At 43.2% G+C, this 13,070-nt stretch overlaps 2 protein-coding genes across 2 annotated transcripts in view; one reads left to right on the top strand and one right to left on the bottom strand.

The window, feature by feature from the left end:
- Positions 1-13,070, bottom strand: part of LOC134024039 (trichohyalin-like) — a gene marked incomplete at both ends in the record, with an annotated part of 126,012 nt that overhangs the window by 100,472 nt on the left and 12,470 nt on the right. The gene's annotated exons all lie outside the window — the stretch shown is intronic.
- pou3f1 (POU class 3 homeobox 1) lies at positions 6,772-9,943 on the top strand. The gene has a single exon (XM_062466415.1). The coding sequence runs from the start codon at positions 6,772-6,774 to the stop codon at positions 7,900-7,902; it is 1,131 nt and encodes a 376-aa protein (XP_062322399.1). The 3' UTR covers positions 7,903-9,943.

Genomic DNA, 13,070 nt, shown 5'->3' with positions numbered 1-13,070 from the left:
CTCCCACTCTCTCTCTCTCACATCCTCACATCTCTCCCTCCCACTCTCTCTAACCCTCTCTCTCTCTCCACCTCTCTCCACCTTTCTCCACCTCTCTCCACCTCGTCTCTCTCTCCACCTCTCTCTTTCCAACTCTCTCTCTCCACCTCTCTGCACCTCTCTCTCTCCACTCTCTCTCTCTCCACCTCTCTCTCGTCTCACCTCTCTCTCTCCCCACCTCTTTCTCCACCTCTCTCCACCTCTCTCTCTCCTCCTCTCTCTCCACCTCTCTCCACCTCTCTCTCAGCCTTCTCTCCACCTCTCTCTCTCACCTCTCTCCACCTCTCTCTCTACCTCTCTCCACCTCTCTCTTCCACCTCTCTCCACCTCTCCACCTCTCTCTCTCCACCTCTCTCTTTCCGTATGCAGGACGGGGGAGCTAGTGGTTGACATGCTTACATGCACACCCAACATGCTTACACACCCAGCATGCTTACACACCCAACATGCTTACACACCCAGCATGCTTACACACCCAACATGCTTACACACCCAACATGCTTACACACCCAGCATGCTTACACACCCAACATGCTTACACACCCAGCATGCTTACATGCACACCCAACATGCTTACACACCCAGCATGCTTACACACCCAGCATGCTTACACACCCAACATGCTTACACACCCAACATGCTCACACACCCAGCATGCTTACACACCCAACATGCTTACACACCCAACATGCGTACACACCCAACATGCTTACACACCCAACATGCTTACATGTTGGATGAGGATGATGATGGTGATGATGATGATGATGATGATGATGATGATGATGATGAATAACAAGAAGAGGAAGGCTGTATATGTTATGTTTTTAAAAAGTAGCAGGGAAGTTCCCACTGATCTCTCAATCCCCGTATCTGAACATGAAGCACATCAGCACAAGGACCCAAACTAGCAAACACACTGAAGCCGCTCTCTGCTCAGCGTGTGCAGAACGGAAGCGCCTCCCAAATCCAGGAGATTGTCCCACAGCCCAGCACCGACCAGGGGAGAGAATAATGATGTGATAGACCTTTGGAGATGAAGAAAGAGAGAGAGAGAGAGAGAGAGAGAGAGAGAGAGAGAGAGAGAGAGAGAGAGAGAGAGAGAAGGGACCCAAATGTATTCAGGTGCATGCATCTCACCTCTCCAGCCATGAGCTGTTTACCTCTCTATCAGCTGCAGAGTAGAGGCAGGGCCCCATCCATATTCACACAGCTCCAAACCCTCTGCTTATCTCCCCACCTCCCTCCAAAACCTCCCCCAGTTGCACTCCGCACATACATACATACATAAACACGCCTTTATGGAAGTAGGAGGTAGTTCAGGAGGCGGGGGGGGGGCAGGGGTTGGAAGGTGCATGGTTGGGGGGGGGATAAGGATCACCTTGAATTCAAAGTAGAGGATTGTGGGTCTTGTGTGGACAAACTGGTATTGAGCCACACAGCCCAGGACTAAGAGCAGCCACCCACAGGACAGGGAGGGGGGGGGGGGGGGGTAGAGTGGAGCGATTGTATGCAATAGTTTTTTTTAATGATAGCCTCATCAGTGTTATACAGTGTATGTAGATGTGTGGTTTCATTGCATTTCTTGTTCTCATTCAATTTATCCGGATGGCTTTTGTACTTGTAAAACTTTGCTTACGGAAGAGGAAAACGTGCGTTTCGGTCACTGATCACGCAGATGTCAGACACTTCTAAACTCTGGTTATGCTTGGTTTGACAATTCTCGCAATTGCAGCAATGGGTGTACTTGAGAATGTTTTATACGGTTTCTATTGAGGAATAGTTATACTATATAGATGCGTCATACATTAATTTGACCGCCGTTAAAGGCGTTGAAATATTTATATTCAAACTGGGACAATGCTATTGTTTTACGTGCTTCCACCCCATATAAATGTAGCTTTATATGGCCAAGAGAGTAATTATGTTGTTTTTTTTAAGACAGAAGAGGCGTGGAGCGGAGGACGAGGAAGAAGTCTTTTCATAGAACTGGCTGGCTCGAGACCACAGACGCATTCTGAGAAGGGGGAACCGGTACCCCATTCCTCTGCGCGTGCGGTGCTGGTTGGGGATTGAAGTTAGGAACTCTCTCCGCGACTAATTGCGCGCGATGTCTTTCATGAATATTCATCCCGGCGTGTTCAGCCCCTCGCCTAATTAGCCGGGAGATAGAGGGAGAAAACTCGCACCTTTCACCACGAGAGAAACGTTCCCTTCGCATTCTCAAGGGGATGCTGGCAGAATAGTCCCGGTTCATTAGCCAAAAAGTAAAGCCAAAAAAGTTACCTGAAGAGCGCGGGACGTTTTGGTCTCCGGGATTGAACAGGCAAATGGTTTACTGAAATTGCATAGTTAGAGCCTATTACGCATGTCCATCAAAAAGGACAGAATGTGGAAAAATGCAATTATTTTACGGTAAAACTGGGAATATTATTGTGTTCTGTCGCTTTCGTTTTTGCATAGCATGAATTTCTAAATCCATACAGAGCAAATGTAACGGTCACAACATCCTACTCTACGGAGGGAGAAGCATTCAACGTCAAACCGAGGGTCATGAACTTTTCGATTTTTTGGGGTCTATTTTATGTATTTTTTAAAAATCTATACAGTGCGGCAAATGTGTGCCCTCTGCCTTGCAGATATAGAGTAAGATATGCACCACGAAAGAGTACATTCAATAATTTATCGTTGTCAAAGTTTTAGGAACTGTACTGAAGTGGCCATCGGCACTAAAAATCTCAGTTTAGTTGGGCTGGTGGATTTTCGCCTTTCCCACATTGCCGATATACCCCGGCAGCGTGACACATTAACAGTTTACTTTAACTGCTCGACCGAGTGTTAGACTCCTGCTGTAGAGGACATGACGGTCAACTGCAGATGGAAACAAAATAAGTGGTTTTACATTCACGTATTTATATATAGAGACTGTATTTATATATGTAGACTATATAGACTGTATACAAGACATGTGTACAGTTTCCGACACTATAGGCAGAGCAAATCTGATGTTAAACGGTTCAACGTGTATTGATATTTTTTCATTTTATGTTATTATTAGTTGTAATTATTCCCTCATTTTCATATAACATCTATGAGAAAATCTTCTTTAATGTTTGTTTTTTGGTTATTTGGTTTAAAACAACAACTTCAGTAACCTCATGCTACTGTGTTCTCCTGGCTGGAGGGTGAAGGGTTGGCGGCGCGAGGGGCTCCGTTCACACTGGATAATTCACATACCTGGATGTCAGTGAATTACCGTGGACAGGTCTCACGTGAGGCATCATCGCATCACACAGCCTGGCAGGGAGTGCGAGCAACCTTTTTAAGGAACATTGCAAAAGTTCTAATCCAGGACATAGGCCTTGTGGGTTACGAAATTCACGGAACACAATAAGGACGAAATAATTCTCAATAAAACAATGAATGGGATAACTATATTACGTATATTTTTTGGTTAGGGTAAGTTAAACTGTATACCAGTAGGCTATATATCGCTTGTGATCGCATGAGACAAACCAAGTGTTTAGAAAAAAGTGAGAAGGCATGTTTAGATCATTTTAGCCCTGACTGTAACCGTATACAGAAACAGGGTCGAGGAAGCCTATTCAAAAAGGGTTTAATTTCTCATAATGGAGCCGTTAAAAATTGACATTGTTATTTTTGGATAAGGTCACCCCTAGCTTCCTTGCGCTCAATATTCAGCGACAATGAAACTTTATAATTGTCTTACGCAATCTTTTTTTTTTTTGAGGACCAATCATATCTAGCCTATTTCTCTTCCTTTTCCTGTTGGGTCTATCGTTCATCAATGGGATCTGTGTGACCCCTTTTAACGCACTCTCCATGGCAACGTTGCGCGCCCGGGCAAAAATTCACCTCGTTCCACAAAAGGCCATATTCTTTACAAAGAGACGCGCGAGCATCTGGAGCGAGGTTTTTGTCTTTCTCTCGCGTTCATTCTCTCCCTCCCTCTCTCTCTTTCTCCCTCTCTCTATCTTTCTCCCTCCCTCTCCATCTCTCTCTTTCCCTCTCTCTCTCTTTCTCTCTCTCTGTCTCTATCTATCCTGAACTACTCGTTGACTAGAAAAGTACAAGAGTTGGTCTGTGTGAACTTCTCCGGCAGACAAGACAGTTGTTTATAGACTGGAAGCGGAGGATGACTGCATGGGAAAGTATCTTCATGAGTTCACGTTATGACTCCACAGTTCCACACACATCCGGACGGGATCAACGCGAGGGCCATAACGCCGCAGTGAGACGCAGCCTATAGTGAAGGTCTCATGCAGATCAGAGGGTATTTAAATAGAAGATTATGATGTCACATATAAATCGCATAAAGATCTTTTTTTTATTCTTGAATTTGGCCTACTCAATTATAGTTTTTCTACATTAATTTATCCTATCCAGTTATTATTATGAAAGGAGTGGATAAATTGTATTTTAACCTTTGTTATTGTTAGAACCGATTAGACGATTTACCACATAGGGTACAGTTTATAATATATCATTGTAGCCTATAAAAAAATGAATCAAAAGGGAAATAACATCAGGATATTGAAAAGCAATTTCTTATTTCCTTGCTTTGCCATAAAACAGATAAGGGATAGCGCTCTGCCACGCAATAGTTATGATGATGTATAAATATAGGCTAAATAAGATATTTAAGACAAAGGTATGACCAAACCGTCCGTAACTAAGACCCTTAATTACACCTGAATAACGCGTGGGTTTGTCTCCCAACATTCGTCTAAAATAAATATATAAAGGATGGTCTGAGAAAACCACGCCTTTCAAGAGATGATGACGAGAACTTGTGACCCCAAGAACATCTTATAGACACACGCGTTACATCCCTCACTGTGGAGACAGACTTTAGCAAGGACAGAGCCGGACAAACCGACAGACTTACCGTCAACCGTGTGCAAGTCCCGGATTAAAATTAATAGTAGACAGACTTCTTCTTTTAAAACCAACGAGCATTCGCATGTGAAAGATGACAACAAACACACAAACATGCGTCTGAGATTATATTTAAAAAACTGCGTTCAGGTGAATATTTAAAATAGGATTGATGCCTGAAATATCTTCCAAAAAGCTCCCGTTTTAGAGAGAGTGGAACATGTGCCTGATTGCAGAGTTTTAGGCGACTGGAACGGGAGAGATGTAAGATTTGTTTAAAGCCCCGCATTTCCATTTAAGAACGTGATTGTGTTTGCAAAGATCCCTTTCAATCTTCGTATCTCCCCCCACTCTTCCCTCGGCGTCTCCGAAGCTGCTTTGCAATTCATAGAATTGGTAATTTGCTATTGGGACAAAACGTGAAGGGAAAAATAATCAGATCAACGGGGAGAGCATAGAGAGGGAAGCCAGGAGGGAGAAACAGGATTTCTCTCTAAGTTGCTGTTTAGTAAAATGCTTCGAGAGAACACCACAGCATATCCACGTCTGTCGTTATCCCGCCTTCGCACAAGTCCACATTTTGTCAAATTGTACGTTTTTCCAAATATTATTTGGTGTCATGATTGGATACTTTTAAATTAAATAGTCTATATGTTACATTTAAGGCCAAATATAACATTCTCTATCTGCCTCTGTATCTCATTGAAGCCACGACAAAGACATTATGTATATTAATTCTCATTTTGTTTTTGCATTTATTATCGATTTTGAATATTAAAATGAGTTGTTACTTTGTATCCCAATTCTGGAATAGTCTTTGATTATTACTATTAATATAGTTTGTATTATTATTATTTGCCTATTATTATTAGTATTTGCGTGGGTTTGTGTGTGTACGTGAGTGTGTGTGTGTGTGTGTGTTTGTGTGTGTTTGAGACAGAGAGAGAGAGGGAGAGGGGGGGGGGTGTATGTGCTTGTGAATTAGTGCCAGAGAAGGAGAGAGACAGAGAGAGACACAGAGAGACCATAATATCAAAGCATGTGGGGATGAAGAGATCATTGAAAATTACAAAAGCCATAATTACTGATTGTGGGTCTTTGATATGAGGAAACTGTATTAAATCGGATGGACTTTCGCTATCTCGCGATACTTAAAGCCGTTTTATTCGTCGATACACATCAGACCCACCTCATTTACATGCATCTTATGCGTTGATTGCAATTAACATCCCATAATAGTATTGTAGGTGCCGGTATCAGTGACCCTCAGATAAAAGTGGAAAGGGGGATTTGGTAACCCCGTATACAGATCCCCTTACTCCCCCACGTGGTTATTTGTAAAACAACCCGACAGAAAGCCAGCGAATCCTAATCATCTCCCTCAGTTTCCACGAGCCCTCGGCGCTCCGTCCGGGGCAGGGAACGGACGGAATTATGTTTTAAACGTGGACAATTGCGAGTAACCGGGATCAGTGCACCCAACGGTCAACAAAGCAGCATTTGACAGAGGTGTGTTTGAAATCTAGGGCACTGCAGCGAGCGTTATGGCTCGCAAAACAAAAATACGATTGTAACATATACATTGTACACGTTCCCATATCGTGTATAAAACAGAAACCGTATCCTTTTCTGTGCGTAAAATGCGGTCTGCAACGTTCTGAAACGTTGCGCCTATTGAATATGCCTCTCGTGGGCTTGAATCGGTGAGGAGCCAATACAAGCGAAGAGGAGGCGTGTCCTCGCGCGCCCGAGACCTCCCAGAGCAGGTTGTTGCGTTTTGGCTCTAAAGCCCAGAGACCTCCGAAGTGCTCGTCAGTTTTCGAAGTCGGAGCCATGGCGACAACAGCTCAGTATATTCCGCGGAATAACTCCTTACCGTCCAACCCGCTCATGCATCCGGATTCGGATAGGATGCACCAAGGGACGACCTACCGAGAGGTGCAAAAGATGATGCACCACGAGTACCTGCAAGGGTTAGCGGCGACCAACACGGGACATCCGATGAGCCTGACCCACCACCAGTGGCTGCCCAGCTCCAACACGGACTGGACCAGCGGGACCCACATCGGCCAACAGGAGCACAACAAAGCGAGCGTCCAGGCGAGCCGCGAGGACCTGAGCAGCGGGTTCCACCACAGACCTCACCTGGTCCACCAGCAAACGCAGAGCGCGCACCACGGCTCGTGGGCACCGACCACGACGCACCACTTGTCCCCGCTGTCCCCGGCGTCCAACGGCCACCAGTCATTGGTCTACTCGCAGCCGGGTTACACGAACCTCAACGCCATGCTGAGCCCGCAGCCCGCGTCTCTGCACCACGGCATGCGGGACCCGCTGCACGACGACGCGGGTAGCCATGACCACCAGATGGAGTCGCCGCAGCAGGCGTTCAGCCACCACCAGGACCACTCGGACGAGGACGCTCCGAGCTCGGACGACCTGGAGCAGTTCGCAAAGCAGTTCAAGCAGCGGAGGATCAAGCTGGGCTTCACCCAGGCGGACGTGGGCTTGGCCCTGGGCACGCTCTACGGAAACGTCTTTTCTCAGACAACTATCTGCAGGTTCGAGGCTCTGCAGCTCAGCTTCAAGAACATGTGCAAGCTGAAGCCGCTGCTGAACAAGTGGCTGGAAGAGACCGACTCGAACACGGGCAGCCCGACCAACCTGGACAAGATCGCTGCGCAGGGGAGGAAGAGAAAGAAGAGGACCTCGATTGAAGTAGGAGTGAAAGGCGCGCTAGAAAATCATTTCTTAAAATGCCCCAAACCCTCCGCTCATGAAATCACCAGCTTAGCCGGCACTCTGCAGTTGGAAAAAGAGGTTGTTCGTGTTTGGTTTTGCAACAGAAGACAAAAAGAAAAACGAATGACACCGGTGGGGGTCCCCCATCCTAATATGGAGGACGTATATTCTCAAGCGGAGACCCCCCCTCACCACCACTCACTACAGAGCCCGGTGCAGTGACTATTTTCATGAACGATTCAACCGTCTGGGAGGGAGGGAGGGAGAAAATAGAAAAGGGAAAAGGACTACGGAGTTTACAGTATTTAATTTTGCTTTTTTTTCCTGTGAGAAAAGAGACTTGGCAAAGTTGGACAGAAGTGTGCACAGCACCAGGACATTGTGGCTTAACAAATAAAACGATTGACAAAGGAAGGGGTGGTTGAAAAAAAAACAGTCACTATTACAGAATTAATTTCATACGCATTTTAATCAAAACAAAGATCTTTATTTACCAAAATTCTATGGAGGGGCTTACCCTACAGTAAATTCGGTGTTCCAAGGCAGTTCGAAGGGAATCGTGTTTCCATCTCAACTTGGTCTCGTGAACTGATTGCGGATGCCAGCGCGAGGTGGTAGCCTGAATATTAAGAACATACGATGAACATTTGCTTTTCTGGCTTAAACTGATTAACCATATTTCTAATTACTAGCCTCTTTTTCTTTGTTATATTAATTGTGATGTTTGATTTGGAAATTCTTAACTTCAGTGTCTATCTTGTGCTGCAGAAATGCTATTATTATTATTATTGTTGTTATTATTATTTCTGTCCTTTATTAGGCTGTATACTGTAACTCATCCAAGCGCCTCCTCAGACTGTGTTGTACAAGTTAGTGGCCGGAGGAGCTGGTGATAAGATGATAGAGATGATGGCAGCCGTTTGCGAAATCATCACACTCAATGTCAGATGCATTTGAAATGCAACAAGAAATCTCAGTTCTGGCAGCCTTATTATAGATATTTAAAGCTTTGCAGCTGACTACATTGAATTTTTCAGATAGCGACTGACGAGAAAAGGGCAAAATGGATAATAGCCTATTTGATAAAACATGTTCTTGTCGATTTAAGTATTTGTTTAATATTGTTTTCTTTTTAATATTGTTTTCTTTTGCATGGAGCACTTATTCTTACGTTTCAGTATTGCAATTCTAGATTTATTCATCAATTGGTTTCAGTGGATATGTTTTCAGTATAGGCCTATACGCAGTGAGAACATGTTTACAAGTTTCTAGAATCACCGCAGGACACAGTCAGCTTACATTGCCAAATGCCTAAAGTCCCCGCCACATCATAAGAAAGAGATTGGTCAAATACGAAAGTAAAACTCAGGTAATTCTAGCGCCCCAGGTACATGGATCAGACAGGAGACATCGCGTTGTCTTCTCATTAAAAGCAGAGGATTATGAAAGGCACGCTGCGATGAACTAAACCCATTTTGTCATTGTATTGCAACTACTGTATTCTGAGGAAAGAATACTTCAATTACTAAAGATGAGCGATTGAGGGACATGTTTTAGCGTATTTTTTTCTGACAAAGATAAGAAGGTATAGCTGGGGGATAAACTTGTGCGTTGTGTATCGTATCTTGATCTGCTGAATTCGAAAGAACAGTCTTATAATACAAAATCCTATTGGAGTGCTATTCGTTACAGTGGGAAACAACTTTTTTCAACAGCAGCAACAACAAACAAAAAAAGATTTTAAAGATAATGTTGCCAGGATTATTTCCAATATGTAAATATGTCGAATATGTAAACTTCTACTTGTTCTGAGATATGTTTTCGTTTCTTTCCGGGCAGTTTTGTACACTAACTAATTCCAAGAAAATATTTTAATATGATTTCATTTATGAATCTGACCATTTATATATATATATTTATTTCTTAAATGTGTTTGGAGCGTTTTGTTTGGCTCTCATAATGGTTATGTTGCAGTGGATTTCAATATGTTTTGTTTACTACATTGGTTGTATGTTGATTGCTAAATGTAGACTGCAAAGTCACATTTATATTTATGTTATAGTAATATTTTATTACTTACATAAAACATATATACAAGAAGAGGTATTTTGTCTTCATTAATAATCAAACTCCTCAAAGTCCGTTTTTAGTAAGTGCTGTGACCTCACCTGACAACAGGCCGGACAGCTCGAGCGTCTGGGCTGAACAACCGTTATTTAACTTTTTAGAAAGTGTTGAATACACGCCATGTGTTCACGTTTGAACCAGTTTAATCTGACGAATATACACGTAACATGGGAAAAGACAACAATAATTGACCTCAGGCATTCCTTATCAAGTTCACACCACCCCTTTCATTGTTCACATCTTTGTGTATTCGCAGTATTAAAATGTGCAATATTAACACTAAGATTCTGTCTTTAATTTACCTAAAGATAAAACATATTGGCCTAAACGTTATTATAATAATATATACAAATTATTATGTAGGCTATTTTAGGCCTATTATAATTTTCTACTCGTAGCTCAGTATTCCGGTATAACTGAGGACGCTATGCTCTCCCGCAAACATGTGCCCGGGCACTTCCAGCGTTCAGATTCCTCCCTAGTCATGTTAAACGTTCTCACATCACAGCAAGCCGTCCATTAAAGTAGCCTATACCTTTGCATCTTCCAATTTAAACTTGACGATAATAGAGTGCTTGTAGAGGGTGGATATAACATCTAATTGCTATAAATGCACAGTGTTCTACAAGAATAAGTATTATGGTGATACACATCAACATTGGCACCTCAAACCGACCATAAACGCGTCTCATAAAAACACCGTTGATGGGCCTAATTCGCCGGAGAGTAATATTGAACTAATGTCATGTTATAGAAATTATTTACTTTTTGGGTCAGATAAACAAACACAGTAAGAGCTCCCCCCCCCCCCCCCCCCCTCAGCAGCGTGACTGTGTTTCACTGTATACAGCTCATAAACTCTTCATGACATATTAGACATCTGGTGTAGTTTCTAGGGAACAACCCAGTTTTAATGCAACAGCCCACCAGTCACGTTCATTCTGCAGAATAACGGCGCGACAGTGTGAACCGAAATCGAGACGTATTTACTGACTCCAGGTCTGCGAACAACAACACCATTTAGTCTATTTAATTTGTAACCCAGAGAATGCTTGTGTAGTCAAATATATTGGATCAAAATGTGGATTATAATGCTGTGCTTTTGTTCGATTTACTTTTGAACTAAACATCTCTTTGTCAAGACCTCTGGTCTTTAAAACCAGAACAAATTGTATGTCCATATTTGGCGCATATTAGGCCTGTATCTAAAACAAGCTTCTGTATACAGTACAGTATTCAGTTTACCGATAAAAAGCGTCGTCGACATTTTCTTTAAAGGCAACACACATTTCACATTTTGCACGTGAGTAATTGTTGAATGATGCGCAGAATAGTTCAAGTGATAAGTAATTCAGAGAGAAAGTCAGAGAACACAAGCAATTTTTATGTCACACCTTTAATAGACAATTATAATTTCCACACAAGAAGCGTGTATTATTGTATTGTCCTCCCACTCCTGGATAAAGGCGAGTAATTGTGTATATTCTACATCTGCCTTATTGAATAATACAAACCTTGGGATGTTCGTACTTTCTCCGTAAAGTTGTAACGAGTGCACATATTGCAAATCTCACTGCAAATCAATTTGCTAAATTTTTTACATTGATTTAGCTATACTTTTCATAAAACCTTGGATAATTGATCAGGGTTTTCATTTAGATAAAATAAAACATAAGCCCTTGAGGGTTTTTTGTATACGGACAGCACAAACTGTGTCAAATGGAGTCAAAATTCAGGTTGGTTAAATGAAGTGCTCCAGCGAACGGCGAATCTTAAGCGCCCCCAAACGGTTAAAATGTGTTATTACACCCAAAAGAGACAAGGGGCAGGCGGTGGGCCTCGGAACACGACAGCTTCACTACTTCACACAGATTATTCTGAAGTATACTGACATCGTTTAAAATATTGTTTGTTATTAAAAGGTGTGAAATAAATAACGGGCAAATACAGCTTGAGGAAAACCTCCCAAACTGTGTACCTACATGCTGACAATTATCAACGTTTTGGAGGGAGCAAACTATTCACTTCCTGGACCTAAACAAGATTAGAGGTGCTTCACTTCCTGGACCTAAACAAGATTAGAGGTGCTTCACTTCCTGGACTTAAACAAGATTAGAGGTGCTTCACTTCCTGGACCTAAACAAGATTAGAGGTGCTTCACTTCCTGGATTTAAACAAGATTAGAGGCGCTTCACTTCCTGGACCTAATCAAGATTAGAGGTGCTTCACTTCCTGGACCTGTGCATCCTACAGCTGGATGTCTTCTCCTTCCCTGCACACATTGCATGACTACTTTTTTTCATTTTGCTCCAGAAACACATCCTGGACTGTGGTTCATTTAGGCCCCATCCAGTCTCACAATCATCCAGCCTGGCCTAGTCTTCACATCTAATCTCCTGCTCCACATACATCTTCCTACTATACATATATATATTTCCACAATGCCACTGATTGAGTCATGGAACAGGCAGGATGCAGTCACCCAGAGAAGGAAGTGATGGACTGCATGTGGACTTGCACACGAGTGTTAAGGTCTTGATGACACAACCAGACCGTCTCCATGTGACAAACCCTCCACTAACCCTAACACCTAACCCTCCACTAACCCTAACACCTAACCCTAACCACCTCGCTGTGCTGGCAGGCAGATGCCTGTCCTGCTGATGAAGACTATAACATGTTGATGAAGACCGTAACATGTGGTGATGAAGACCTGATGTTGACATGTTGATGAAGACTGTAACATGTGGTGATGAAGACCTGATGTTGACATGTTGATGAAGACCGTAACATGTGGTGATGAAGACCTGATGTTGACAGAGATGGGTTAGGGTTAGACCCAGAGATGCAGAGTCGCAGAGATGGGTTAGGGTTAGACCCAGAGATGCAGTCGCAGAGATGGGTTAGGGTTAGACCCAGAGATGCAGAGTCTCAGAGATGGGTTAGGGTTAGACCCAGAGATGCAGAGTCGCAGAGATGGGTTAGGGTTAGACCCAGAGATGCAGAGTCGCAGAGATGAGTTAGGGTTAGACCCAGAGATGCAGAGTCGCAGAGATGGACGTTGGTTCACGTCAGCTGTTGACATGGATTAAAATTGTGATTATTATTATATTCAATTATAAAGTTTAGTTATTAATTTGTTCCCCAGAATTCAGCAGAGGGTGTTGAAGTGCAGCCCCCGCAGTGCTGTGGTGACAGGCCAGCCTCAGATCCAGTGCTGTGGTGACAGGACAGCCTCAGATCCAGTGCTGTGGTGACAGGAC

This window comes from Osmerus eperlanus, chromosome 7 (assembly GCF_963692335.1).
Source record: "Osmerus eperlanus chromosome 7, fOsmEpe2.1, whole genome shotgun sequence".
NCBI classification, from domain to species: domain Eukaryota; kingdom Metazoa; phylum Chordata; class Actinopteri; order Osmeriformes; family Osmeridae; genus Osmerus; species Osmerus eperlanus.
The sequence above is the reverse complement of the archived record's forward strand: the minus strand, read 5'-3'. Positions and strand labels throughout refer to the sequence as shown.